General features: G+C 37.3%; 1 protein-coding gene across 1 annotated transcript in view; it reads right to left on the bottom strand.

The window, feature by feature from the left end:
• Positions 1-1,371: 1,371 nt before the first annotated feature.
• Positions 1,372-25,407, bottom strand: part of LOC111148820 (GC, vitamin D binding protein) — a 54,055-nt gene continuing 30,019 nt past the window's right edge. The window contains exons 3-14 of the mRNA XM_022505643.1: positions 23,575-23,644; positions 22,865-22,997; positions 19,156-19,367; positions 17,872-18,004; positions 17,515-17,609; positions 14,018-14,147; positions 12,716-12,918; positions 11,822-11,951; positions 11,262-11,359; positions 9,329-9,461; positions 4,047-4,101; positions 1,372-1,531 (exon numbers count right to left, since the gene is read on the bottom strand). Coding sequence (XP_022361351.1) covers positions 4,072-4,101; positions 9,329-9,461; positions 11,262-11,359; positions 11,822-11,951; positions 12,716-12,918; positions 14,018-14,147; positions 17,515-17,609; positions 17,872-18,004; positions 19,156-19,367; positions 22,865-22,997; positions 23,575-23,644 — 1,367 coding nt within the window. The 3' untranslated portion in view covers positions 1,372-1,531; positions 4,047-4,071. The remainder of the gene's footprint in view (positions 1,532-4,046; positions 4,102-9,328; positions 9,462-11,261; positions 11,360-11,821; positions 11,952-12,715; positions 12,919-14,017; positions 14,148-17,514; positions 17,610-17,871; positions 18,005-19,155; positions 19,368-22,864; positions 22,998-23,574; positions 23,645-25,407) is intronic.

Genomic DNA, 25,407 nt, shown 5'->3' with positions numbered 1-25,407 from the left:
ACTCAAAGAAAAAGGGGTCAGTGGTTAAATTAGGGACACTAAATTGTACACGGTCGATTGTGACTCTTCAAGGAAGATACATTATATTGTTTCCAGAACTAATTTCATCAGGGAGCACATTCTTCGAATATACCTTCCAAGACTAATGGGCCTGGCATCTGGACTTGAAGGCTAAGTCTCTGCTTTGTTCTTCCCTGTTACTGTAGGCCACTCATTTGCCTTTTTGGAGTTCCATTCTCTTAATTTTATCAATAATGTTTACATCCCAGAGTTGGTTTTGAAGCTTCACCAAGATACTTTGGAAGTAAAAAAGGACTTTAAGAAATTTAAAATCCTGCCTAAATATGTAGTGCATAGTTTGTTGCCGCCCCTCCCCCCCTTTTTTTCTTTGTGGCATCTGAAGAACTTTCTACTTGAGGTTAATTTCCCATTTTGGAATCTTTGTGGGATGTAAGACTGGCCCCTTCTACAAAAGCTGCAAGGAGACAGGCATTTTATTTTCTAGTTACTGGCAGCTAAAGTCTTGAGTATTTGACCTTGGCTTAGTTAATGATATTCTTCCTTAGAATCTTAGACTTAAAGACTCAAGACTTAGAATCTTGAGGCATGACCAAGGATGATTTTGGTTAATGTAACTCCACTTATATTTGCTACAAAATCTGCTTCATCTCTACCATATAACTCTACATCCACTATGAGATAAATGTAGATTCCTTCAGGCAATTACTTATAAATATAGAAGTTTTCCTTGGCTTATATTGATTTCAGAGAGGTGCTTATTCTAAAAGTATGACTGTTTTTTTTTTTTTTTTCAAAACAAAACCTGTCCACTTAGAACATTCATTTTTCCCTAAGCAAAGGAAGCACACAAAAATAATATCTTATACAGTGTACATGTGGTAAGTTGAATTAAGCTGAAATCAGGTTTTTAGAATTTTGACCCAATAAATTGCTCTGAGGGCTCATCTTTAGCAAAGATAAAAATGTTCAGATCACAGAGATTTTTATGCAAGGCAGATGTTACCTACTTAATGCCACACAACCTGTAGCTGGGAGCACAAAGGTGTTCTCAGGAAGGCAGTGGTGGTTCTTTAAGAAGTGAGGGATCCCAGGCTATTTATGATAGAAGTCTGGCTACCTTTTCCTTAATGGTATCTATTAAACCTGAGAAGCAATCAAGAAAGGGAGCTTAGTGTGCTGGGGATTTGAAAGTGGATACTTAATGTTGTGAATCTTCTAGAAAGACCGCAGAGAACTAGAAGAAAGCAGGTTCTCCTGAGGCTAGGGCTGCCTAAAACAGCATCTTCGTGAAAATCATAGAGACAGAGCTGAAGATCAACATTGTAATATTATCCTCGGTAACATTTGTGGTCTGCATTGTATTTATTTTCATAGCAAATTATCAAACTTATCATTGTATAAAGATATTGTAGCTGATAAAAAGCAGGGAGTATCCTACTGGTCTCCCCAGGAGCTCTGGTTTTGCTTAGGTTAGGCCATCAGAGGGTCCCAGGTGGTTTCAAAACCAGATCTATAAGAATAATGAAAATAAATGTTAGAAAAACAGCTAATGGGCAACAGTCATAATATCACTTAGCAGATGTTTATAAGGCCTGGTTACTTTTATGTTTAAAGAGAAACCTGTCTAGCATGCTGCATATATCCACTGTGGCCCAATTCATGGGTCCAGACCAAAAATGTAAGAAATCCCCAAGACCTGTCTAAAAGGCCATCACTGTTATTATGTCAAGGTATACCGTAGCTTTTCTTTTTTTCTTTGAATTAATGTTGTGTGTAACTTTGCACTCAGAGAATGAATGGTTACGGCCAAAACAAAATGCAGCAGCCAATAGCACATGAGCCTTCCTAGTCATGGGATTGAGAGAGTAGTTTTTTTTATAAAACACTTAGTGTAAGTTTTTATCAAATCCCCCTCTACTTTGTAATGAGGCAAATAGGTCCCCTCTACCCCTTGGTTACCAAACCCGCTGAGATGCAGCAGCAGAGTTATACCATAGTTCGATGTGTACAGTGCAAGGGATTTCATCGTTCATTGTACAGAGTTTAGGCCTTTGAGGAAGAGACAGGAGAGACAGGAGACTCATGCTTTCTTCATGGGTTTCTCTCAAGGTGTAAGCACCTGGCTGTGGTGAGTGTGATTCTGGTGGTGTTTTCTATCCAACTTGAATCTGTGATGGGAGCCGACTCCTTTATCTGTCGGAAACCCAGGGAACACTAGTTCCCAAGCTGAAGGAAAAAAAAAAAGCTAACTGGCCTCATGGGATTTCGCAGGAACCTGTAATTCTCTCTCTAGTGAGGTATGCCACAATGAATTTTGGGGCTTGAAGAAAGAAAGTGATCAAGGGGACCAATAACGGTCAAGAGGACAACTCCGGTTTATAATATTAGTTAAGAATGAAGTCGTGTCGCATTGTTGGCTGGAAGACTGGGATCATAGGTGTACTTAAGGGTGAGAACCCCTGAGGCCAAGGCTTCAGCTCTTCATCTGATGAAATACAGACGATATGATACAGATTGATGCAATACAGATAACTCAACATCTCTCACTGAGATAGAATGCATAGCCAGCTGCAGTTGGTTTAACGGTTTTAGGAGCTACTTCACACTGAACAGTACGTGTCCCTTCTGCCATGGGAGAGTCGACATGTTCTTGTAAGAGAAAACTCAGAAGAATATGAATCTAGGGACGCCTGGGTGGCTCAGTTGGTTAAGCAGCTGCCTTCGGCTCAGGTCATGATCCCAGCATCCTGGAATCGAGTCCCACATCGGGCTCCTTGCTCATCAGGGAGCCTGCTTCTCCCTCTGCCTCTGCCTGCCATTCTGTCTGCCTGTGCTTGCTCTCTCTCCCTCTCTCTCTCTGACAAATAAATAAATAAAATCTTTAAAAAAAAAAAAAAGAATAGGAATCTATTCTAGAGCAATTTAGAATACGAGAAGACTGATCTACCTGGGGGAAACCCATTTGAGTTTAGGTTCATGTTATCTGTAGTTGAAGCCGCAGCAGCAATTTTGCAGGTAAGACTGCCACTTCCTAGGTGTTTTCCATACATTCCCTCCCCTTCATCATTATAACAGTGCTGAGAGCTAGATACTGTAATGCTCTTTTCGTAAAAAAAAAAAGACACTGAGCTTTAGGGAGTATAATAACTTGCTAACAAAGATAGATAGTTGGAGGGGGGATTCTAATGTAGAGTGGGTAATTTCAAGAGTTTCTGTGACCACCCCCATTATCCTACCTCTCAGGATGTTAATTTTCTTTTTTATATTCAAAGAGTTTATATTGGATGTGATGGAATGATTTGATTTCCTTAGTCAATGGTCTTTGCTTCCATATCATTTTGAGGAATGTTGTCAATAAACAGCAAAATAACAATCTTATAACATTAAAAAGCTTCTCTGTTCAATGAAGGTCTGAAATAAACTGAAATGATTTTCATCATTTTTAATCTCAAAAGTAATGTCTTTAAAATGAGTGCAATTAAATCTGGAGAGAATAATCTTGTAACATGCAGAGTTGAGGTCAACTTCATTTTACGGTGTGAGGTTCTATTTTATGCTCTTAACATCATCATGTATTTTTTTTTATGGGTGAAAGTGTAATATCTATAATAAGCAAGTGATAATACTTTAAACATGTTGATTTAATTTGAAAAATGCCTCTTTCCTTCTAAGAACCCTATTCTCTTTGAGACTTGATGGATTCTGACTTTAAACTGAGTCTTTAAACTTTGAATGCACCAAAGTTGCTGAAATGATCTCCATGTTGTCATTATCTTAGATGTAATGTTGTAATGGGTACAGTACCAAGCTGGGGACCTGGATTCTAGGCCTAAATGGGTCAGAAGTTGGTTGTGTATGTGTGTATAAGCTCCTTAACTTTTCCATATGCTTAATGTTTTCACTGTAAAATGAATTTGAATAGATGATAGTTAGCAAGGAGACTATTCAAATTGTTCTTGGATTTTTAAAGTATATATCTGGGACTTTAAAAACTATACTTACTTGCCTTTAAAAACTATACTTACCTAAGACCATACACATGCATCAGGACTATAGGATGTTTTTCATTTCAACATCAATCTGAAATGAAAAAACGTTATCTAAGTCACAAAGTATCTCATAAACTGTTGCAGAAGGTATACACAAATTTGAACCTTGTTGGAGGGAAAAGATTCTTGTCAAATGTAGCTTTATATTAAATTTTTTATTAGTCATCATTCACATTTATTTAGTTTTATACTGTCCCTGCCCTTAGAATTTACGGTGTTCCAGGAAAAACAGACAAGAAAGAAATGACTGTAGTTACCAAGTGCCAGTTCCTGGGTGTGCATGGAATGGTAAGGGCTAGCGGAAGAGCTTGAGTGCCAGGGAAGGATTCCCAAAGGAGGTAGGTGAGGCCTAAATTGAATCCTGAGACTTGATGAAAGACTTAGCCAGGTTGGAGTGAGCATCAGGCAGTCTGCGGTGAGTCATTATGTGCAAAATCCTTGAGGTGAGAGCAAGCTGAATGTACTTGAAAGACTGCAAGTAGTTCAGGAGGAAAAAAAAAAAAAGGCAGGAGGAATGAGAAGTAATGGTAGGTCCGACTGGAAAAGAAGTCAAGGGTCCAAACTCTCTATTAAAAAAACAAAATTTTAGATGCAATGCAGATAGAGGAATGTGCTAACTATTTTGTATTTTACAAAGGTTATTTTGACCTCTGTATAGAGATGAGGTTCAGTGTGAGGCATGGAAGGTGGTGGGACTGGAAACAGGAGACCAACTGGGGCATTGTAATTCAGGCAAAAGTTTGCCTACACTTAAGTACCAATAATGTAGAAGTGGGGAGGTAGAGATAACTGATGTGTTAAAATCGATGGGATTTGGTATTTGGACATATATTAAAAAAAACAATATCAAGGTCACTTGTTAACTTAGGCAATGAGTAAATGGTGGTGATTCTCATAACCTTAGGAAACACAAAAGGAGGATTTTAAGGGGAAGATTTTGGACATGTTGAAATTAATGAAACACTTTTTTAGTCTGGTTCAGAAGTGCCGTTTGTCATTCTTCTAGTGGCTGTGCCGAGTATATTTAGAAAGGTAGATAGAGGTGGGTCCCTGGGTATAAATGACTTGGAGTCAATGTAGTAGATAGGCAATATTTTTAAGGAAAAATCTGTTAAGCAAATGTAGGGCAAGGAGATTTAATAAACTATATCCCAAATATTATAGGAAGACAGGACAAATATTGACACCAAGCATTGAGAATCAAAACAAACGCTGTTCTAACATGAAGTCCTGGAGGCCAGCTCATTAACCTAACTGTGAGATTAGTGTAGAAAACCATCTAAAGGGCTAAGATAGGGGCTCCTGGGTGGCTCAGTGGGTTGGAGCCTCTGCCTTCGGCTCGGGTCATGGTCCCAGGGTCCTGGGATCGAGCACCACATCAGGCTCTCTGCTCAGCGGGAAGCCTGCTTCTCCCTCTCTCTATCTGCCTGCTTCTCTGCCTCCTTGTCATCTCTGTCTGTCAAATAAATAAACAAAATCTTTAAAAAAAAAAAGGGCTAAGACAAACAGCAGAGGGTCTCCTCTCCCAGCAATCCAGACAACCACATGTGTGTGAGAGCCTCCATTCCATTTGTCTCCCTCTTCTCTAGCAATTACTGAAAGATTGGCTCTTCGGGAGCAGCACTCCTCTACATTAGCTGGATATGAAGCAAGAAAATCATTATAAGCCTGCCTTTTCATCATCGTAATTGAAAATTCAACATTTCTAAATAGCAATGTGTTATAATAAAAAATCTGAATGCAACTCAAAAAAAGAAAAGCAACAGACTTGAGGGAAGCATGCGTTGTGTGCCGTTGTTCAGTTTGTCTTCTATGATGTCAAAAAGGAAATTGTGTCTATGGATAAACAGATAACAAAAATTGCTTTTTGACAAAATGTTAAAATATAAATACTTAGTCCTTTTAATAATTGAGACTTTCAGCAAAATCTGCTGGTAACAAATTCTAGGTGAAGTAACTTATTTTTCTGGGATAAAGAAACCTAATTCAGCTGTTGTAGGTTGGTATTAAAGGAAGCGACTGCTCAGCTGTTTTATGCTAAGTGTTTTAATGCTGGAAATGACCAAAATATTCTATCAATCCAACTCCTCCAATTTTTGTTTAGAATTTCACTTGGCTTGCATTTCATGAAAGATGAACATAATCTATTTCTCAGCAGAATTTAAAGAATAGGCTTTTATTCTTCATCTGGAGTTCTAACTTTATAAATGGCTACAAACAAGATTGACAAATAGGTTTGGTTCTAGGGTGTGAATGTACAAATTAGAAGAGAAATCAGGATCTCCCAGGATATTAAGCAGAAGAACAAGGTGATGTAACTCAGTTTGGCAAACTAATTAGGACTTTGTTAGGTGCTATACAGCCAGAAACAAATAAAACGTCACTAAATTGTTAGTACTCAGAGCACAAACTTGCCTAAATTTTAAGTTTTAAATTCCAGCAGTGTGATTAGTTTCAGGTATATGACATAGTGATTCAGCATTCCCTACATCACCCAGTACTCATTATATAGTGCGCCTTAATCCCCATCACCTGTTTAACCCATGCCCATACACCTCTCCCTTCTCGTGATCATCAGTTTTTCTCTAGAGTTCAGGGTTTGTTTCTTGATTTTTTTTCCCCCCTTTGCTCATATGTTTTATTTCTTAAAATTCAACATAGGGAAATCATATGGTACTTGTCCTTTTCTGATTGGCTTATTTCACTTAGAATAATACTCTGCAGCTCCAACATGTTGTTGAAAATGGCAATATTTCATTTTTTATGGCTCAGTAATATTCCATTGTGTGTGTATATACCACCTCTTCTTTATCCGTTCATCAGTAGATGGATACTTGAGCTATGCCCCTTCAAATCAGTATTTTTTGTATCCTTTGAGTAATTACCTAGCAGTGTAATTACTGGGTTACAGACCAGTTCTATTTTTAACCTTTTTAGAAAACTCCATATTATTTTCCAGAGTGGCTGTACCAGTTTGCATTCCCACCAACAGTGTAAGAAGGTTCCCCTTTCTTAGCATCCTTGCCAACACATGTTTCTTGTGTTGTTAATTTTAACCATTTTGACAGGTGTGAGGTGGTATCTTCTTGGAGTTTTGATTTGTATTTCCCTGATATTCGGTGATGTTGAGCATCTTTTCATATGTCTGTTGGCCATCCATATGGCTTCTTGGGTAGAAGGTTTTCAATTTTTTTTAATTGGATTATTCAGTTTTTGGGTGGTATCTTATAAGTTATTTATATATTTTAGGAGGCCAATGCCTTATCCATCAGGCCACTGGGGCTTCTAGTTATTTATAGATTTTGGATACCAACCCTTTATCAGATATATCATTTAAGACTTGACTAACTTTTAAAAAGCCATTTTAAGTATAAAAAATATACTTATATACATATAAGTATTCTCAATGTGCTCTAATAGAATATTAGAAATAGAAAAATGGTAGAATAATAAGATGAAACCAAGCTTTTGTCATTTTCATGGTTTAAGTGAAGATCTTCAAGAATTTACACAAGTTTATCCAACTTATAGAAGAGGACTTCTAACTGACATTAAATTATTAGCCTAAATATTGACTTACACAATAGTTAAATTCTTTTCATGTAAAAACACAAAAATGTTGGGTCAATAATGGATCATAAAGGATGTTTCCCCAACACATGACAAAATAATAATAGTAAGATCAGTCCAATCTCAACAGCCACGGCCAGAGTAAGAAAAGGATATAATTTAATATCATAAGCAGAAAGAGGGGAGCAAAGGAAGAAAATATTTTGGCATAGAGTTGTTCTTTTTTAAAAATACTTTTTAATTTATTTATTTGACAGAGACAGAGATCACAAGTAGGCAGAGAGGCAGGCAGAGAGAGAGGGGGAAGCAGGCTCCCTGCTGAGCAGAGAGCCTGATGTGGGGCTCAATCCCAGGGCCCTGAGATCCTGACCCTAGTTGAAGGCAGAGCCTTAACCCACTAAGCCACCCAGGTGCCCTGGCATAGAGTTATTCTTAACCCAGCCTCTCTATTCCAGAAGTGGAATTGGTGAGACAACAGAGTTCTTGGAATTATTACTAATAACTCCAAATTCACAGTAAAGTGAAAGAAATGTTATCTTTTTGACTCTTCTAAATAATTAATGACTGCTGGGGAGTAACAGGTCAAATGGAAGATGCAAATGGGCTTACTGTATCTGAAAAAGGCCAATAGAAACTCTCCCCATGGAATGGGATAGATACAAGTTGACTTGGTAGAAGACATCCTAGCTTAAAACATTTAACAAAATCTCAGAGAATGACCAGACCTACAGTCAGGGAACCCATATGGCCTGCATTGGGCTCTCCTCCTCTCCTTTGTAGGTTCCATCTGCATAAAGGTAGGACACTAAATACTTGCCTCACACTGGCTTATAGGAGAAAACCCACAGTCTCAGATGTAGTAGAAAGGATACACTAACAGACTACAGAAAAAAGGGCTTGCTGGAAATGCCTGTTATGCACAAGGTAAAAAAATAAATGACCTGGCATCTATGCAAATTTCATTTAAGGGACAGAAGGAAAGTTAGGAGGGGAATAGGGTAAAGGGAATGGAGGAGGAGGGAGATTAACATTTACTTTTAAAGAAAAGTGAACATAAGAGCTAGTGGGGGTGGGGAGGGTAATTGGAAGATGTGTGACTTTTGATTTCTTTAGCTTTTAAAGTTTGGAAGCAAATCAATAGTGTCTAAATTTTTTTTTTGTAATTAAAAATGACTCCTTTTTAACTTTTAGAACCTCTTACTCTAAAGAGACATTAGTGACCATTAATTTTCAGTTGCACTTTTTTCTTTAAATTTTTTTGATTAAGAGAGAAGGTTTGTGATCCAGGTTTCTAAAAGTGTTTCTATCTACTGACACTGATATGCATGTACATATATGAAGTTAAATTCACAAATATTTACACTCACTGTGTGAGATGGAAACTTTCTACCACATTTTTTTTTCATCTTAAAAAGCTGTTAATATGTTATAACCTTCAGTTTGAAAAACGCTGCAGTATACTTTGTTAACATAAGGGTTTATAAATATAGGCAACAAAGTTTTCAACTGCCTCAATTTGCTTTCAAATTAGCATAACAAGGAAACAGTAATTGTTTTGTCTTTCCTATGAAAGTGTCAGGAAGAGTCTGACACATAATGGCATCTCAGTAATAGAGGAGTTAGTAAATCTGAGTATAGGAGTTCTTAAAATACTGTACAGTGCTAAGTAGAGGGTTAAATTTTCTTACCTCTGAATCACAGTAGAGTGGAGGTGAGTTTATGGAACAGCACTTAGAGGCAAAGTCCGAGCGCTTGTCAATCAGCCCTTGGAGTTCCACGCTGCTGGCATCAGGCAATTGTGCTTTTAATTGCTCTGCTAGTCTGAAAGACCATGTGTATGTAAGGTTTTATTAGATGTACTTTATAAACCTTTCTGATGCAAGATGATTACTCCAGGTCTCTCACAATAAAAAAAAAAAGTGGAAATAGTTCTTAAATTTCAGATCTGTGGAGTGATTTTTGGCAACTCAATTCGAGATTAGAAAGTGAATCTCCGTCTCTTTTAAGATCCTAAAAGTAAACTTAAAATTCACGTTGCTGGATTTGAATTCCTGTCTCTCCCCTTTCACTTGCTCAAGTATATTAACATGACTCCTTCCTCTCCTATTCTTCCTGACTTTTCATCTTCTCTCCAGGGCTAGTTTTCAAGCTCCTTAAAGAATATTTTCATCATGGGACTTTATGCCACCTTAATACTTTTTCTGTTCTCTATTTTATACAATTTCCCCTTCAGTGTGCCTACTTCTCAACTGGCTGTGTTGGAGAAACACAAAGAAGGTCAGAAACTTTGACTCTTGTTAGCTCTACTATCAGTTAACTTTCCGTCTAAGATGATGCTAGGACTTGAGTTCTCAGGATTGTCTGTAATAATCTTGGTATCTCTTGACTCTTTCAATGGGTAACTCAGCCTGGTTTTATGACCTTCTCCAGGAATTACTTGCCAGCCTAGTTGTGGGCAATGGGAGGTGGTAGAAACCCAAAATTGTCTAGTTGAGGCAAGGTGGGTGCTGGGAAAGGACAAAAGGATGAGGGGGCTAGTTGACTCATAAAAGCATTACTGAAAGTAGTAAGTCCCAAGTTGGAAGAGGAGGCAAGTCAGACCAGAAGGAACTCAGAGAATGGAGAAAGAAAAAGTGTGGATGTGTGTGTGTGTACTGTTGTGCAGGATTTCAAATACCTGGATGCAGTTGTCTCAGCCTTTGATTTCATAACCCCAAACGTCAGTTCTATTCCATTGTTATTTTTAATATATTGCGATTATATAAATTGTTGCCCAGTGTAACCCTGGAGTACAAAACTTGTATTATCTATTTAATGTTATTCTATACTATTTTCTGACAATTGAGAAGTAAGTGTTTTGAACTTAAGGTTTTCACAGTTTTTCATTTTCTTTTAGAGTTCCGCTAAAGCAGGCTTCATGGGGGTCATTGAAGGAGGTGACCTACTTTTGGGATTCTTATGTCTTTTTGTGGAGCTCTATTTGTGCTTGCTTTAGGTCTGTGTTGATCAAGATGATTTGAAATGGATCTAAGAAGTCTATTTAATGAAGTTGGGAATGCCATGGATCTTTAGGAACCCAGTAAAATTCCTTTCACTACAGTGGTCTCTCTTCTCTTACTTGAGAAACAAGACTGTTGACTCACGTACAACATGACTGATGATTAGTTATTTTCAATTTGTAATGAACACATGTTGGTCATGGGTGATACCACACTTGATGGAAAGTTTGTGTTGTCTTGTCAGACCCAATATGCCGTAAAGTTAGGTAACCTTTTTCGGCAGTTTTCTAGTTCCTCAATTATGTGTGGGGACATCTACGTAAGCTTTAGGGCAAGAATGTTGATGAACTTTGGGCTACTTTGTTGTTTTTTGAATCAAGTTCCTGCGGGTCTTATAATTCCTACTTCTGTGGCTATGTTTCTAATTCACCTCTCACCTGAAGCACATGACTTTTTTTCCCCTCTGAAAAGGAGTTCCTTTCTTCCTACATAGATACTAGATTCTACTTTTAAAACTCTTGATTGCATCTCTTCTTTATCTTAATCTTCAACTCTACTTTCAAATCACAATACCAAACTATTATTGACAAATGTGGAGAAAAGAGCCAAAAAAATCCCTTACTTTTTCTTATACTCAGTAAAAGTGTTTTCTGAATAATCTGCACATAGTTTTTGTCCCTTCTCAATGAAAGAAGATAACTCCTTTTTCAGTTGAGGGCCCTGTAAGAAAACAATTACATACAAAATTACTTGTCTTGAAGCATTGCTCTAGAAGGCATTAAATCAGAATTTTGTTTAATGTATTAGGATATGTGTTTATTATCTACATCAGACATTGGCAGACATTTTCTGCATAAGGCCAGATAGTAAATATTTTTGGTTTTATAAGCTATATATAGTTTCTTTTGTAATTATTCACTCTGCCAATATGGCACAAAAGTAGCTATAAACTATGTGTAAACAAGGAGTAAGGCTGCGTTGTAATGAAACTTTATGAACACTGAATTTTGAGTTTCACATTTTTGTCATAAAGTTAAAAGCAAACCATTTTAAAATAGAAGACCAGGCTTTGCTCACAGGCTGTACAAACATAGGCACTGGGTCAGATTTGGCTCATGAGCTACAATTTTCCAACCCTTGACTTCTACCAAGGTTGCTAAAGAAAATGGTAGGGAGTGGTACCTGAGCATTCATACAGCTGGTAGCATCTCCAGAGTCACAGCATTCGGCAAGGCTTTTCAAGGTTGGCTCAAGTATTTTACTGAGGAATACTTCTGGAAGATGAGTTCTCCTGCTTAGTTCAAATGTATACCTGGCATGAGAGGAGAAGGAGAGAATATTCTTTAACATGAGTAGATTGGTGTATGTGTGTCATGCTTGAAATTGGACCTCTATTATGAAGGCTGATCACCTGGCTTCTGTATCTTAATTAAAAATAAAAGATTTAGGTACAACCGACTCCAAATCAACAGGTTTGGGATTAAGAGTCTCATCAAAATGCAAATTATTAATAGTTGCTTTGGAGCTATTCAGATTAGTTAATACTGAATTAAAGCTTTATGTGTGCTACACACACCCAAACACACACACACACACACACACGCACACATTCTATGTAAACCTATCTATTTCAAATGCATATGGAACTAGCCTTTGTGTAACTATAATACAATGAACACTACATAAAGCATCAAGTAGGTACCTTGAATAGCTTTTCTGTAAAAGTAGATTTGTGCAAATCCTTCCATTGTCTTATTCCATTGCTCTCTTTGCATTTGTGAAAATATTTAGACAAATATAAATTAGTCTAAAGTTAGTCTGAATTCTCCTCTCTATACTGGCAATTTTCTGACCCATTAATCCATCCTACTTGTGAACTATTTCTATGCCATGGATATGCACATACTCGTAGTTTATGCGGCTCATGGTCTGTGCAACATATGGCATATTTTAGTTCTTTGTTGGATGAAAAGAGATGAATGGGAAGAAATGGTAAACCTTTAATTTCTTGGTCATTTAATGCTAGTGAATATCAATACCGTCAGGAAAAATATTACTCTAATCAACTGTACTTACTGATCTATGGCTTTTGTGTTCCCTTTATCACATACGTCTGAATTTGTGGGCAGCTCAATGGCTGGCAGCTCTGGTGTTGGAGCGGCGGGCATGAAGTAAGTGCATACAAACACGTCCATGGGCGTTTTTTCTAGACAGCAGTCCTTAAACTTAGAATCCTTTGTGGATAAGTTGTCACAGATTTTTACTGTGTATTCAGGCAGCTATAAAAGCAATTGTGAGTTTGTGCGCTGTTAGTTTCCTGGTTGGCCTCATTAAAAATAAGGAAGGGTTAGGGAGACTTACAAACCCTGGCATGGTATATAGGAAAGGTTCTAAGTCAGGTTATAGAAAAACACCTATTAACCCAGACCTGTTTTCTTAGTGGAAAAAGACCAGGTAATACTACGTACCTATTTCTAAAGAGGTCCACAGACTTGGAGTAACCTTTATATAAAGCAACTCTTCAAATTCATATCCGCTTGGAAGGATTATATAAATGAGAAATGGTGGGAAAAGAAAACTGACACAGTTTATAACAGGTATAAACATGAGCAGTTTCCAATAATCTAATGGTTGCAATATTGTTCAGTAGAACTTAATGATGAAGTGGTCTGAGTCTATACTGTCCAATACTATTGAGCATTTGAAGTGCAGCTACTGGGGTACCTGGCTGGCTCAGTTGGTAGGGCATGTGGCTCTTGATCTCAGGGTCGAGAGTTCCAGCCTCATGCTGGGTGTAGAGATTACCTAAATTTTAAAAAGAATTTTTATTTTTATTTATTTATTTATTTTTAAAAGATTGTATTTACTTATTTGACAAAGAGTGACACAGCAAGAGAAGGAACCCAAGCAGGGGGAGTGGGAGAGGGGGAAGCAGTCCTCCTGCCAAGCAGGGCGCCTGATCCCTAGGATCATGACCTGAGCTGAAGGCAGATGCCCAACGACTGAGCCACCCAGGCTCCCCTAAAAAGAAATTTTAAACTATATGACTAGTGTTACCTAGGGACTGAAGTTTAAATACTAAGTTTTAGAAATCATAATTAAGTTAAATAACTTGTTTAATTATAATTAAACTGAATTGGGCTGTGCGGGTAGAGTAAGATCTCAGGAGTTAGATGATCTTGTCCTTGTGTGTGGACTTTGCTTCTTACTAGTTGTAAAACTTCAAATTATTCATCCTGGTTAACCTTGTTTCCTTATCTATAGAATGGAGTTAACAATACACTTAAATTTCATAAGGATTCATTGAGTGGATGTCTGTGAGAAGCAACCTTGAGTGCCTACAACTCAGTACATGGCCCATGATGAGAATTCTCTTACCTCCTTGGCCATGCAGTCCTCAGAGGTGGACTCACAGCACTTGGAGAGGACTGTGTTGATCTCTTCAGCGAGTGGCAAGACATCTTCCAGTTCAGCAGTTGGCACTTTCTGGGCTAATTTTATGAGATGACTAAACAGTTAAAAATGAATTGTTAGCTTACCCACATTCTGTTTTCTTGGTTTCATTATGAACCTACACTCTGGAGGAATAATGCCATAGTTTCAACTCTTTGCCCTCAATAGCTGCGTGGAACCCATCTGTTACGTGTGTGATGGATCCCATGGGATAGAGCCACTATTCAAAATTCAGTCATCCCTAAGGCATCCTATTTTAAGCCTGATATGCAGCTTTTCTTCTTGCCAGATTTACCTACTGAAAGCATGACTTTAAAATGTTAGATCTAAAAAAGCAATAAAGCACTAATGTCCCTGTTCATAAGGCCAATGTCCTATTTTTGTGGCCCCTCCTTGTACTTCTAAAAATGGCTTATAAATGCATTTAGAAACCACAGATTAAAAAAAAAGACCTATAGCCCTAGGCCACAGAATTAATAAATGTTGATATTTTGGTATATAACCCTGGAGCATTTTATAACATTTATCAAGTATTAAGTATTTCATAAGGGATTACACTCTGCCGAACTATTGATACATTTGCATTTTTCACTTAATATACCAGAAATATTTTCTGTATTAAGTATTCTTTTTAAATTGTGGAAAAACAGAAAACCTTAAGTTTGCCATCTTAACTATTAGTGTATGGTTCAGTAGTGTTAAAATTATTTACTGTAAGTAAATAGCTGTAAATATAACAGATCCCTAGAGTCTTTCCATCTTGCTAAACTGAAGCTGCATACCCATTAAATCCTGATAGCCTCTATCTCCAGTCCTTTGGGAGCTACCTTCTTTCTTTGTTTCTATGATTTTTCACTACTTTAGATACTACACAGAAGTGGAGTCTTACAGTATTTGTCCTCCTGTGACTGCTATTTTACTTAGCATAATGTCACTTAGCATTCATCCCTGTCATAGCATGTGACAGGATTTTTTCAAGGCTGCATAATATTCCATTCTATGTATATTCTATATTTGCTTTACTCATCTATCAATAGATATTTGGATTTCTTCTACTTCTTGGCTATTGTGAATAAGGCTGCAATGAACACAGGTGTGAAAATATCTCTCTGAGATACCACTTTGAATACAAAAGTGAGATTGCTGAATCACAGGATTCTATTTTTAAATTTTTGAGCAAACTCCATACAGTTTTTCATAATTGCTAAACCATTTTCCATTTCTATTAATAGTGCACAAGAATTTCAATTTCTCCATATTCATGCCAACAGTCATTTTCTGTTTTGGTAGTGGCCATCTTAATGGGTGTGAAGTGACCTCTCTTTGTGGTTTTGGTTTGCATTTCTCTTATGATTAGTGATGCTGAGTATCTTTTCCTATGCTTGTTTGCCTTTTATACACCTCTTGGATAATTGTTTAATTAATTTGTTATTAACAATTATTAATTGTTAAATTAATAATTTAAACATTGGATAATTGTTTAAATATGATGAAACAGAATTGAATATTTTCTTATTGAGTTATGGCAGCCCCTTACATTCTGGATATTAAACTCTTGTTAGGTATACTTGCAAATATTTTCTCATTCTGTAGGTTGTCTTTTTACACACAGAAGTTTAAGTTTGAAGTAGTCCTATTTATCTATTTTTGCTTTTGTTGTCTATTCTTGGTCATTTGTAAGAAATCATTGTCAAATATAGTGTTCTGAAGCTTTCCCTTTTGTTGTCTTCTAAGAGTTTTCTAGTCGTAGACCTCATGTTTAGATTTAATCATGTTTTGAATTTTATTATGTGTATATAATTTTATTATGTGTATAATTTTATTATGTGTATAAGGGTTCGATTTCATTCTTCAGCATGTTGATATCCAATTTTCCCAGCACCATTTGTTGAAGAGATTGTCCCTTCTGCATGGTATAGTCCCAGCACCTTTGTTGAAATTCATTTGGCCAAATATGTAAGAGTGTATTTCTGAGCTCTCTGTTCCATTAGTTCATATGTATTTTTTTAATGACAGTCCCATAACATCTTGATTATTATTGCTGTATAGTGTGTTTTGAAATCCTAAAGTCTGAAGCCTCCAACTTTGTTTTTCTTTTTTTGAGATTGTTAGGACTATATAGAGTCCCTTGACATTGCATTTGAATTTTAGGAATTTTTTCCTATTGCTGTAAAAATGCTATTGGTTATCCCTAGTGATTGCACTAGATCTGTACTTTGCTTTGAATATTATGAGCATTTTAACAGTATTCTTCCATTCAATGAGCATGGAATCTCTTTCCATTTATCTTTATCTTCTTCAGCTTCTTTTGTCAGTATTTAATAGTTTTCATTAAATATCTTTATACAATAGCATTATAGCAAGCCATATAGCATTCTCATGTGGATATACTATAAGTAAGAGAGTCTTCCTAATTTCCCTAAAATGGAGAATCTTCTTTTTTGTATTTAAAAGAAATGGTACAGCAATTTATCAGCTAAATCTTTGTTCACATTCAATACTATTTCCCTGGGATAAAATTCCCAGACACTAATGCAAGTATAAGTTAATGATTAAGACATATACATTTTACAGGAGGTTTTTTATTATAAACCTTTATGTTCTGTTTGCCAAATACACCATCTTAATTCAAAAGGAAAACTAGAGGGAAAATCTAGGGAAAATGCCATTTAGTATTTGCATATTTCTATTGAAAGATTATTTTTAAAAAGTTTAAGAAAGTAGTTTCTATTACCACTAGAGAACCTTAGGATCTGATGCCAGCACAAAATAGGTTTTTTGTTTGTTTGTTTGTTTTTCATTACCATGAGAGGAAAAAAAGCTTGTGGATCAGAGTAAAAAGAATTAGAGACTGTAGATACTGGAGAGATAAATCTGTGAAGTCTAGAAGTCTGAACTGTGTTAACATAGAAACTGTCAAAGTTAAAATATAGTGTTAACAGTAGCCACACAATCAAAGTGAAGGTTACAAATAAAGATATTAGAATATATTCACAAAGCTTAAGAGATACACATTATATATACCACAAAACTTCATAGAACAAATAAGAATTTAGGAAGTCTCATTCCAAGGGAAAAAAATAAGCAAAGGAAGTAACAGGTGATGAACAAAGGAGTTTTTTTTTGTTTTTGTTTTTGTGATATGTAATAACATGAATACTGAAGAAACAGTTTCTAGTGGTCTACCAGTTTTCCCATCTGTATGTAGAAAGGTTGATTAAAAGCAAATCTCATGTTTTACAACATAGCCTTATTTATTCATATTTTATGTAGAGGAAAAGAACTAGACTGTATTTTTGTGAATGACTGGAACGTAAGACTAAGGTGTATACATTTCATTACAAATATTTTCTCAGAGCATCCTAATATTACAGATACTGTAAAGCAAATGGCTAAACATACTGATGATGCTTAATCTTTACCTGAGCCTCGATTTCTCCTTCCCATAAGCAGCATATTGTGAGCAGACTCTATTTGACATGGTGGTGAGAAGTGATAAATGCTTCATCTGGAGTCTCTAGGAAAGAAGGGAGAGAATCCTATTAGATGGTTTAGATCCATTGAATACAGTGTGCAGGAAATTCTGAATTCTGACCAAAGAAACTTATTGATATTCCTTTCTAGAGGTATATATGTTTGTTTTTCTAGTGAACAGCATGTAAAAGAGGCATTTTAGAAAGCTTTACTGATTCTAGAATCTGAACTTTCATTATTTAAGATGAATGGCATTAACAGAAGAAAAAAAGTAGAACATAACTACATAATCAAATGATACCTACCTCTTTCAAAAAGCATACTGTCGGGCTTGGTGAGGTACAGCAGGACCCTACCATGGAGAGGTAGCTCTTGGTGTAACCGACTAAGAGCGATAGAGGGGCTTGTCCATAATTAATGGAATATTCATACATAAATCTGTGGAGAGGGAAGTAAGATTGGTTAAAACATTTTGTGGGAAGCAGAATCTACATTTTCATAAGGTTTTTAATGGAGAAAAGGATTCATTACATTAGTTTAGCTTTATTATATAAAAAGCACCAAGGATTTAAAGACCGGGTTTTAATACTAGTCACTTTTAATCAGTATTTTCATTAATTTCTCAAATTTCCATGTGAATTCCATGTGAGAGGAAGGGATAGTTGTCTCTTTATGGTTAGTGTTTACCAGCTGCATGGCCCATGGTAATTGCTTATTAATGTTGATTGAACAAATTAAAATGAGATACATTTGCCTTTCATGATCTATCCCAGTTTACTATTCTTGATAATTGTTATGTGTAGGCTCGCTTATTTGCTGAAATCTAATTTTTAGGAACATAAGCCCTTAAGGGTCTATAGGATACTCTGAAATCTTGGGCAAAATCCTCTCTGAAATTTTCAGGGATGAGAAAGCCAATAGATTTTTTTTTTTTTTAAATAAAATCATGACGTTAATTTCAAACTTCTAAAGCCAATTTGAATGACATTGCATTTGGCTTTTGTATATGTATTTTGCCATTATCATAAACAGAAGTGTATTGCTATACTCAGTTTAAATGTTTAATGTTCAGAAAAGCCTTTTTTTTTTATTCCTACATCCCTAGAAACAGTTGTGAACGTGACCTGCTATACCACATAAGTGAACATGTAACTTTGACCATCTCATTGTTTAATGTTCATGAGTAGCCAGGTTGTATATTCTTATATTAGCCTTGGAAGATCACAAAAACTAACAAAAATGGGGGAAGCACGTATCTGGTGGAGAATGTAAGGATCCTTCACGTAAGGAGAATCCCAATAGGTGTCAAAGATTTGAAAACCTCACATAGAGCGGGAATCCAACTGATTCTGCTTCAGACAACAGAATCAAGTTTTGGAGTTTTAGAAAGTTGACTTCATCTCTGTCTGAGAAAGACATTTATAATAATTAGCACTGATGGCAATGAGAAGTCTTGGGTAGGAGTCAAGTTCTTACTAGAATTTATCCAGGTTGCTATAGAAGAGGTGTTTGTATAGAAGGGGTTAGATTCGATACACTTCTGATATTTTATGCCCTGAGAACTTTGACTTAGGATAAAAGCAGCTTACTGCTCAGCAAAGTCTTTGGGATCTTTCCTGAATGCCTCACAGATTTCATCATTTGTTGGCTCGACGTAGGTAGGAAATTCTTGCGGCTGGTGCCTCAGGGTAGCCATGCAGAGTTTCTGTTCAAGGCCCTCTCTGGTACAGCACTCAGCAGTTCCTGGGTGTACTGGGAATGGAGAGTCCTTTTCGCAGGACCTAGCAGACAATGCTGAAGTCTAGAATGAGAGGAGGGAAACAAGTCAACTCCTGTATGGAAGATTCCAGGCTCTTAGTTCTCCATTCAATATGTCATCTTAGTTTTAAGTTTAAAAATTCTCATTAGTAACAAACCTTCCATGCCAAAAGCTTCATTGGATGTCTTGTCAACATGACAATTTACAGAGTTATAGGCAAATACAGGGTCTTGGGGTAGTAAAGGGCTCACTGGGATAAAAACAGAACCTTCCTTAACAAGTGGACCGTGTTTGTAGCCATTAGAGGTTGTATCCTTTAGCTCCATGTTGCGCTAGGGAGATATTAAGGGAGGTCATTTGAAAAAGCTCCACTGATGATTCTGATATGATCTCCCACCTACTTTCTGCTACAAATACCCCAATGAGAAGGAGCACCTCCTTTTACTAAATGAGCAGTCTCTCAATTCTGGACTGTGTTAGTCTACGTTTGTTGGCATTCTCTTAATGGTTCATGAGCCTGTTTTTGCATCAGCATCATTATGTATAAAATTAGGTGTCTGGGGTTTACAATGTAGAAATTCTGATTCATTAAGTCAAAGAGGAGGCCTAAGGAGCTGTTTCCCAAAGCCTCAAAGTTTATGCTGACATGCACAGCTTGAAAACCACCGGGGCAATTAATTTACTGCCTCCTCACTGGTGCACTGCCAGCCCATAGGCAGGTGAAGCCCATGGTAAGGGCACTGCTAAAGCAACTGGAGTAGCAAAATGTTCTTCTTGGAAAGAATTTGATAACTGGAATAAATGTAGAATTGAAATTGTCCCCATATAAAAATTATCTGGGGATTTCCTTGGGGAAAAGTGCCTTGACATCCTTATATTTATTCTAGAAGTTAGTCATTTTTTTTTAAAAAAAAACTTCTAAGGTTCTTTCCTATAAATGAAGGAAAGCAACCTGATGAATTAGTTATGTAAACCAAACCTAAGCGTTTCCTTCTCTCCCACACCAACTTTCCATCAGACTCTCAGAACTTAGGAATTCCTAGGAACTCTTTTCTTTAATCCTTATCTCTTTTTTCAGTGAATTTCTTTTCCATTTCTTTCCCTAGAAAATCTTTTTTTTTTTTTTAATTACCTCCTTGCAAAAAAAGTTTGAAAAGAGTCAACATGTCTTTAAAAACGCTTTGAACAAATAGAAGGTGTTTAAAAAAAGGCAGCACCATCTCTGTTTCGTTATGATCTGTCTCTATAAACCTGGAGATTTTCTGTGGTCAAGGCATCACTTAGAAAATATGTGTAAAATAAAATAAAAATGTGTTCTGTTAGTGATCATAGTTGGTTTTTAATTTTAAGGTGGTGCAGAAGGTCAGGCTATAAGTGATGGATATTTACAGAGTTGGTGGTGGGAGAAAAAGATTAAAACTCTTAGAAGGTGCATAAGGTAAATGAAACAAGATGGGATCGGGAGGGAGACAAACCATAAGAGACTCTTAATCTCTGCAGAACAAACTGAGGGTTGCTAGGGGGAGGGTGGTGGGGTTATGGACATGGCGGGGGCTATGCTGTGGTGAGTGCTGTGAAGTGTGTAAATCTGGCGATTCACAGACCTGTACCCCTGGGGCTAAAAATACATTATATGTTTATAAAAAAATAAAAAAATTGAAAAAAAAGAAGGTGCATAAGGGCCAGATGAAGAAATTAATGGGTGAAAATAATCATTGTGTAGGATATATTCTGATCAGATCTTTGGAGCATGGTTTCTGCAGGCTTGAAGAAGCAGGTAATGGTCTGTAGAGGCCTTTATCAAGATGCATCTAAGTATCCTTTGCATGAGGCTCGATGACTGCATTAGTAGATTGCTAGAAACACCCGTGGTTTCACCTTTTTCAGCTCCTGTCTACATTTTTTTAAGTTATGTAATGTATCCAACTTTATTCACTTTGATTTCAAAAACAGAGGAAATTGAAAATCTTTTCCTCAATAAACAATATATAACAAAATTTTAAAAAATATATTCTCCTCTTCTATTTTTGTTAAATAATACAAGCTTTTTCCAAACACACCCATATTACTAGAATTAATTAATCTTTTATTTAGAGCAAAAACTTTGTAGCCAGTCTACAAAACACTGAAGGTATGTGTTTGTTTGCTCAGGTGTATTTTACATGTTGGCACTGGATGCTTTGTATTTGGTCATTTTTTCATTGCTACTATACTGACCTCTTAAAATTTGAAGTTCTACATTTTGAAACTACATTCAATCTTGCATATAACTTCTTTTTTATTAACATATAATGTATAATTTGCTTCAGAGGTACAGGTCTGTGATTCATCAGTCTTACACAATTCACAGCACTCCCCATAGCACCTATCCTTCCCAATGTCCATTATCCAGCCATCCCATCCCTCCCACCCCTTTTCCCTCCACCACCCCTCAGTTTGTTTCCTGAGATTAAGAGTCTCTTACAGTTTGTTTCCCTCTCTGGTTTCATCTTTTTTTTTTTTTTTTAAGATTTTATTTATTTGAGAGAGAAAGAGAGAGAGAGGGAGAGAATGAGCAAGAGAGAGCATGAGAGGAGAGAGGTCAGTGGGAGAAGCAGACTCCCCACCAAGCAGGGAGCCTAATGTGGGACTCAGTCCCCGCACTCCAGGATCATGACCTGAGCAGAAGGCAGTTGCTTAACCAACTGAGCCACCCAGGTACCCCACTGGTTTCATCTTGTTTCATTTTTTCCCTCACTTCCCTTATGATCCTGTCTTGTTTCTCAAATTCCTCATACCAGTGAGATCATTTGATAATTGTCTTTCTCTGATTGACTTATTTTTCTTAGCATAATAGCCTCTAGTTCCAGCCACATCATGGCAAATGGCAAGATTTTGGTTTATTTGATGGTTGCATAGTATTGAACCCTGTCACTTCAGCACTTTAACTTTTGCATACGTACTTCAAGGGAGAATCTGGTACATGATTACAGGGCCACTTTTTTTTTTTTTTAAAGATTTTTATTTATTTATTTGACAGATCACAAGTAGGCAGAGAGGCAGGCAGAGAGAGAGAGGAGGAAGCAGGCTCCCCACTGAGCAGAGAGCCTCATGCGGGGCTCGATCCCAGGACCCTGGGATCATGACCTGAGCCGAAGGCAGAGGCTTTAAACCACTGACCCACCCAGGTGCCCCTACAGGGCAACTTTTGAACCCCCAAATAATTTGAGGTGAAACCAAATTATTCTGGGGGCATTCGGTACCAGTCTTAACACGATAGATATATGCGTAGGAGTAGGCTTTTAAGAGAAACAATATATTATTACAGGAGGTTCATGAATTAATATATTTCTCAGTTTTCCTATTTGAACCTTGGAGGACTGATGGCCAAACTGATTCATTACACTAGAATAAGTCTGGACTCTGAGGGAAACGGGCTTATAAGTCTCTCAAACTTGGAGTAGGTGGAGTTGCTAAGATTTCTCGAAGATATGGAAGAAAAGCCTATCCTGGCTTCTTTCTCTGGGCCACCGTGGACATGGCCAGCCATGTGAACCTACCCTGCGGTCATAGCAGTCGGGGTCGGCCCCTTCGGCACAGCAGGTTTCTGTCAAGGAGACAACTTCTTTCACAAGGTGACTGATCTGTTCAAATGTGCCACTGGGAAACTTTCTGCTGTATAAGACCATTGATCTGAGGGGAAAAAAGCCAACATATATAGAATTTTTTAAAATTTCACATTTGCACAAATTAAAACATGAAATTTGTTCAGTCTTTAACAAGCATACTGCACACCTTGATTAATGAAAAGAAAAGGAGGTTGACTTTTAAAACTTAGTTTTTGTTCTAGGCAAACTTCTTTTGTAAAATGGAAGTTGAATTTGGGGTTTTATCTGAGCAGCCTCCTGTTCTTTCCTCTCTCAAGCCTCCTTAGTAGGACCAATTCTGTATCTTGTCTTTGTTTGCCACAGTCCTTCTGTATACTCTTTGCATTCTCATTTACCTGAGAAAACTGTGCTTGTTCTCTTAACTCTTAATAAACTTACTGCAAACAAATTCTTAGACACTAGTAACAATAATTCAACTAGAATCTTTGAATGTCCTCCACTGGCCTGATGTCCATGCCCACACTGAGTTTGGGTTCTATCCTTTTAAAATGAGCAGAGAGCAGTTCAGCATGCTGAGTTGAAGTTTCCTCAGACATGGTTTCATTCAAGGTCAAGTAGATCAAGGTCCAGTAACCAAAAGTGAGCAAACACCTCATACTTACAAGGATGCGAAATCATCTTTTCCCAGGTTGGCAAGTTCCTTACAAACTTTATCCTTTTCATAATCTCGGCCTAGGAATCAGAAATAGAAAAATCTATATCTTTTCCTTCTTGATGAATGCTACATTGTATGTATAAGTCTTCTACAGGATTCATCAAGGATGAAAGTAGCATTTTTCTCTCTATATAATTTCATTTTTGTTTGCCTTTTTAACTATTTTCTTACAGATGAATTTTATGGCCTGCTATAAACTGTAACAGACAGCAGAACAAAAGCACTAATACTGAAAGAAAAGTCAAATGAGGTCAGAACCCTTGACATGGCAATCCTTCTCATAGGCCCCTTCTTTACAATAATGCTAAGATGGAAATTTTTAATCCTTCCCTTCTTTGTCTCCATGTCACCCAAGTGTTGAAAGAAATAATAAAAAAAGAAATGAAGAGTATGTCTACACACACACTTAGTGGAGAGCTAGCCCCACCTGATGCAGAACTTTAAAGGACGTATGTGAGCTGGTGTTGTCACTGTAACTCCATTATCCACCTCCGATTTCTATCCAGGAGTGCTAGGCATTAAGCTGAGGGGGAAAAATGGAAATTTGACCTCTTTCTCCAAAAAATAATTTGCCTGTGTGGTGGGTTCGGAGGAATGGGTGGAGAGAGCTTCCCCTCACTTTAAGCACAGCAAAAGACTTAAAGGAAAGCACTCAGACCCTGGTAGGTGACTCCTGGAGTTTGGGAATGATGACAGGTGTCTGATTCAGACTAGAGAATGCTAGAGGAAGGGGCTGGTGAAGTGGCCTGGGACAGCAAAGGAGAAGGCTTTGTGTGGGCAGCTGTATTGTGACCTGTGGGCCTGATGTAGATCAAGCAGGAGAGTAAGCTGGCCTGGAGTTGTCTTAATTTTGGGGTGGGGCTAAGCTATCTAAAGGGCAGTTGGCTGCCACCAGTGTACATCTCTGTGAAAAGGTGACAACTTGAAATCTGAAGGTGTGGCTGGATGTGAGAGATCCCAGAAATGATAAGAAAGAGTGCTACAAAGAAACCATAAAGGAAAAAAAATATCAACCTGGAATATCTCCCATAAGCAGGGGAAACACTATCTCACAAAACTGTCCCTTGAATTAATGTTTCTGCTGCTTACCTCTCCTGCTAGCTCCTCCCTTCTCTATGTTAACCTTGGAAAAGGTAAAAACAAGTCTAGAGAATGGGAGGAAGGAGGAGAGAACAGAAGAAAAGTGTATGTGTCTCTTTGTTGCTGCCACAGGCAACAGGACTGAAATAGGCCTGATATGGGGTGAGTAGCTTCAACTTCACAAGAACTTGCAAATGTTTGACTATTAAACAAACCAGACATTCCCCCATGACTGTTAGGAGGTAGTTGTTTTGAGGGTCAAAAGGACCAGAAGACCTTTTTAAGTGAACAGGAATATCACTGAACCTACTCTTGGGTCTGATCAAATGGTTGGGAAGAGATAGGTCCCACAGGAGGAGATGAGTTTTTTTATTAAGTCCCACTCGTTCAGCATACCTACTACCTAATAAAATAGGGTGGGTGTGTGGAAGCCGTCCGTGGGGTTATTTCCTGATGTATCACTTTTGCAAGCAAGTCTAGGAAACATTCCAACATTTCATGATACAGCTTTTGGGGAAAAAAATGTAAGAAGTATATAAATGGCCCAGTTTCTAAGTGTGTTAAGATTTAAATAAGATATTTTTCCTGGAATTTAAATGTTAAGCCATCCATCTCAGGTGACATAATGGCAACTTCTGTCATGACTTTGACCCTCCTGCATGGCCTTGCCTCTCACAGTTACAGCTTTGAAAGCATGAAC

Source organism: Enhydra lutris, unplaced genomic scaffold (genome assembly GCF_002288905.1).
Source record: "Enhydra lutris kenyoni isolate GAN:26980312 unplaced genomic scaffold, ASM228890v2 scaffoldscaffold21, whole genome shotgun sequence".
Lineage (NCBI taxonomy): Eukaryota > Metazoa > Chordata > Mammalia > Carnivora > Mustelidae > Enhydra > Enhydra lutris.
The sequence above is the reverse complement of the archived record's forward strand: the minus strand, read 5'-3'. Positions and strand labels throughout refer to the sequence as shown.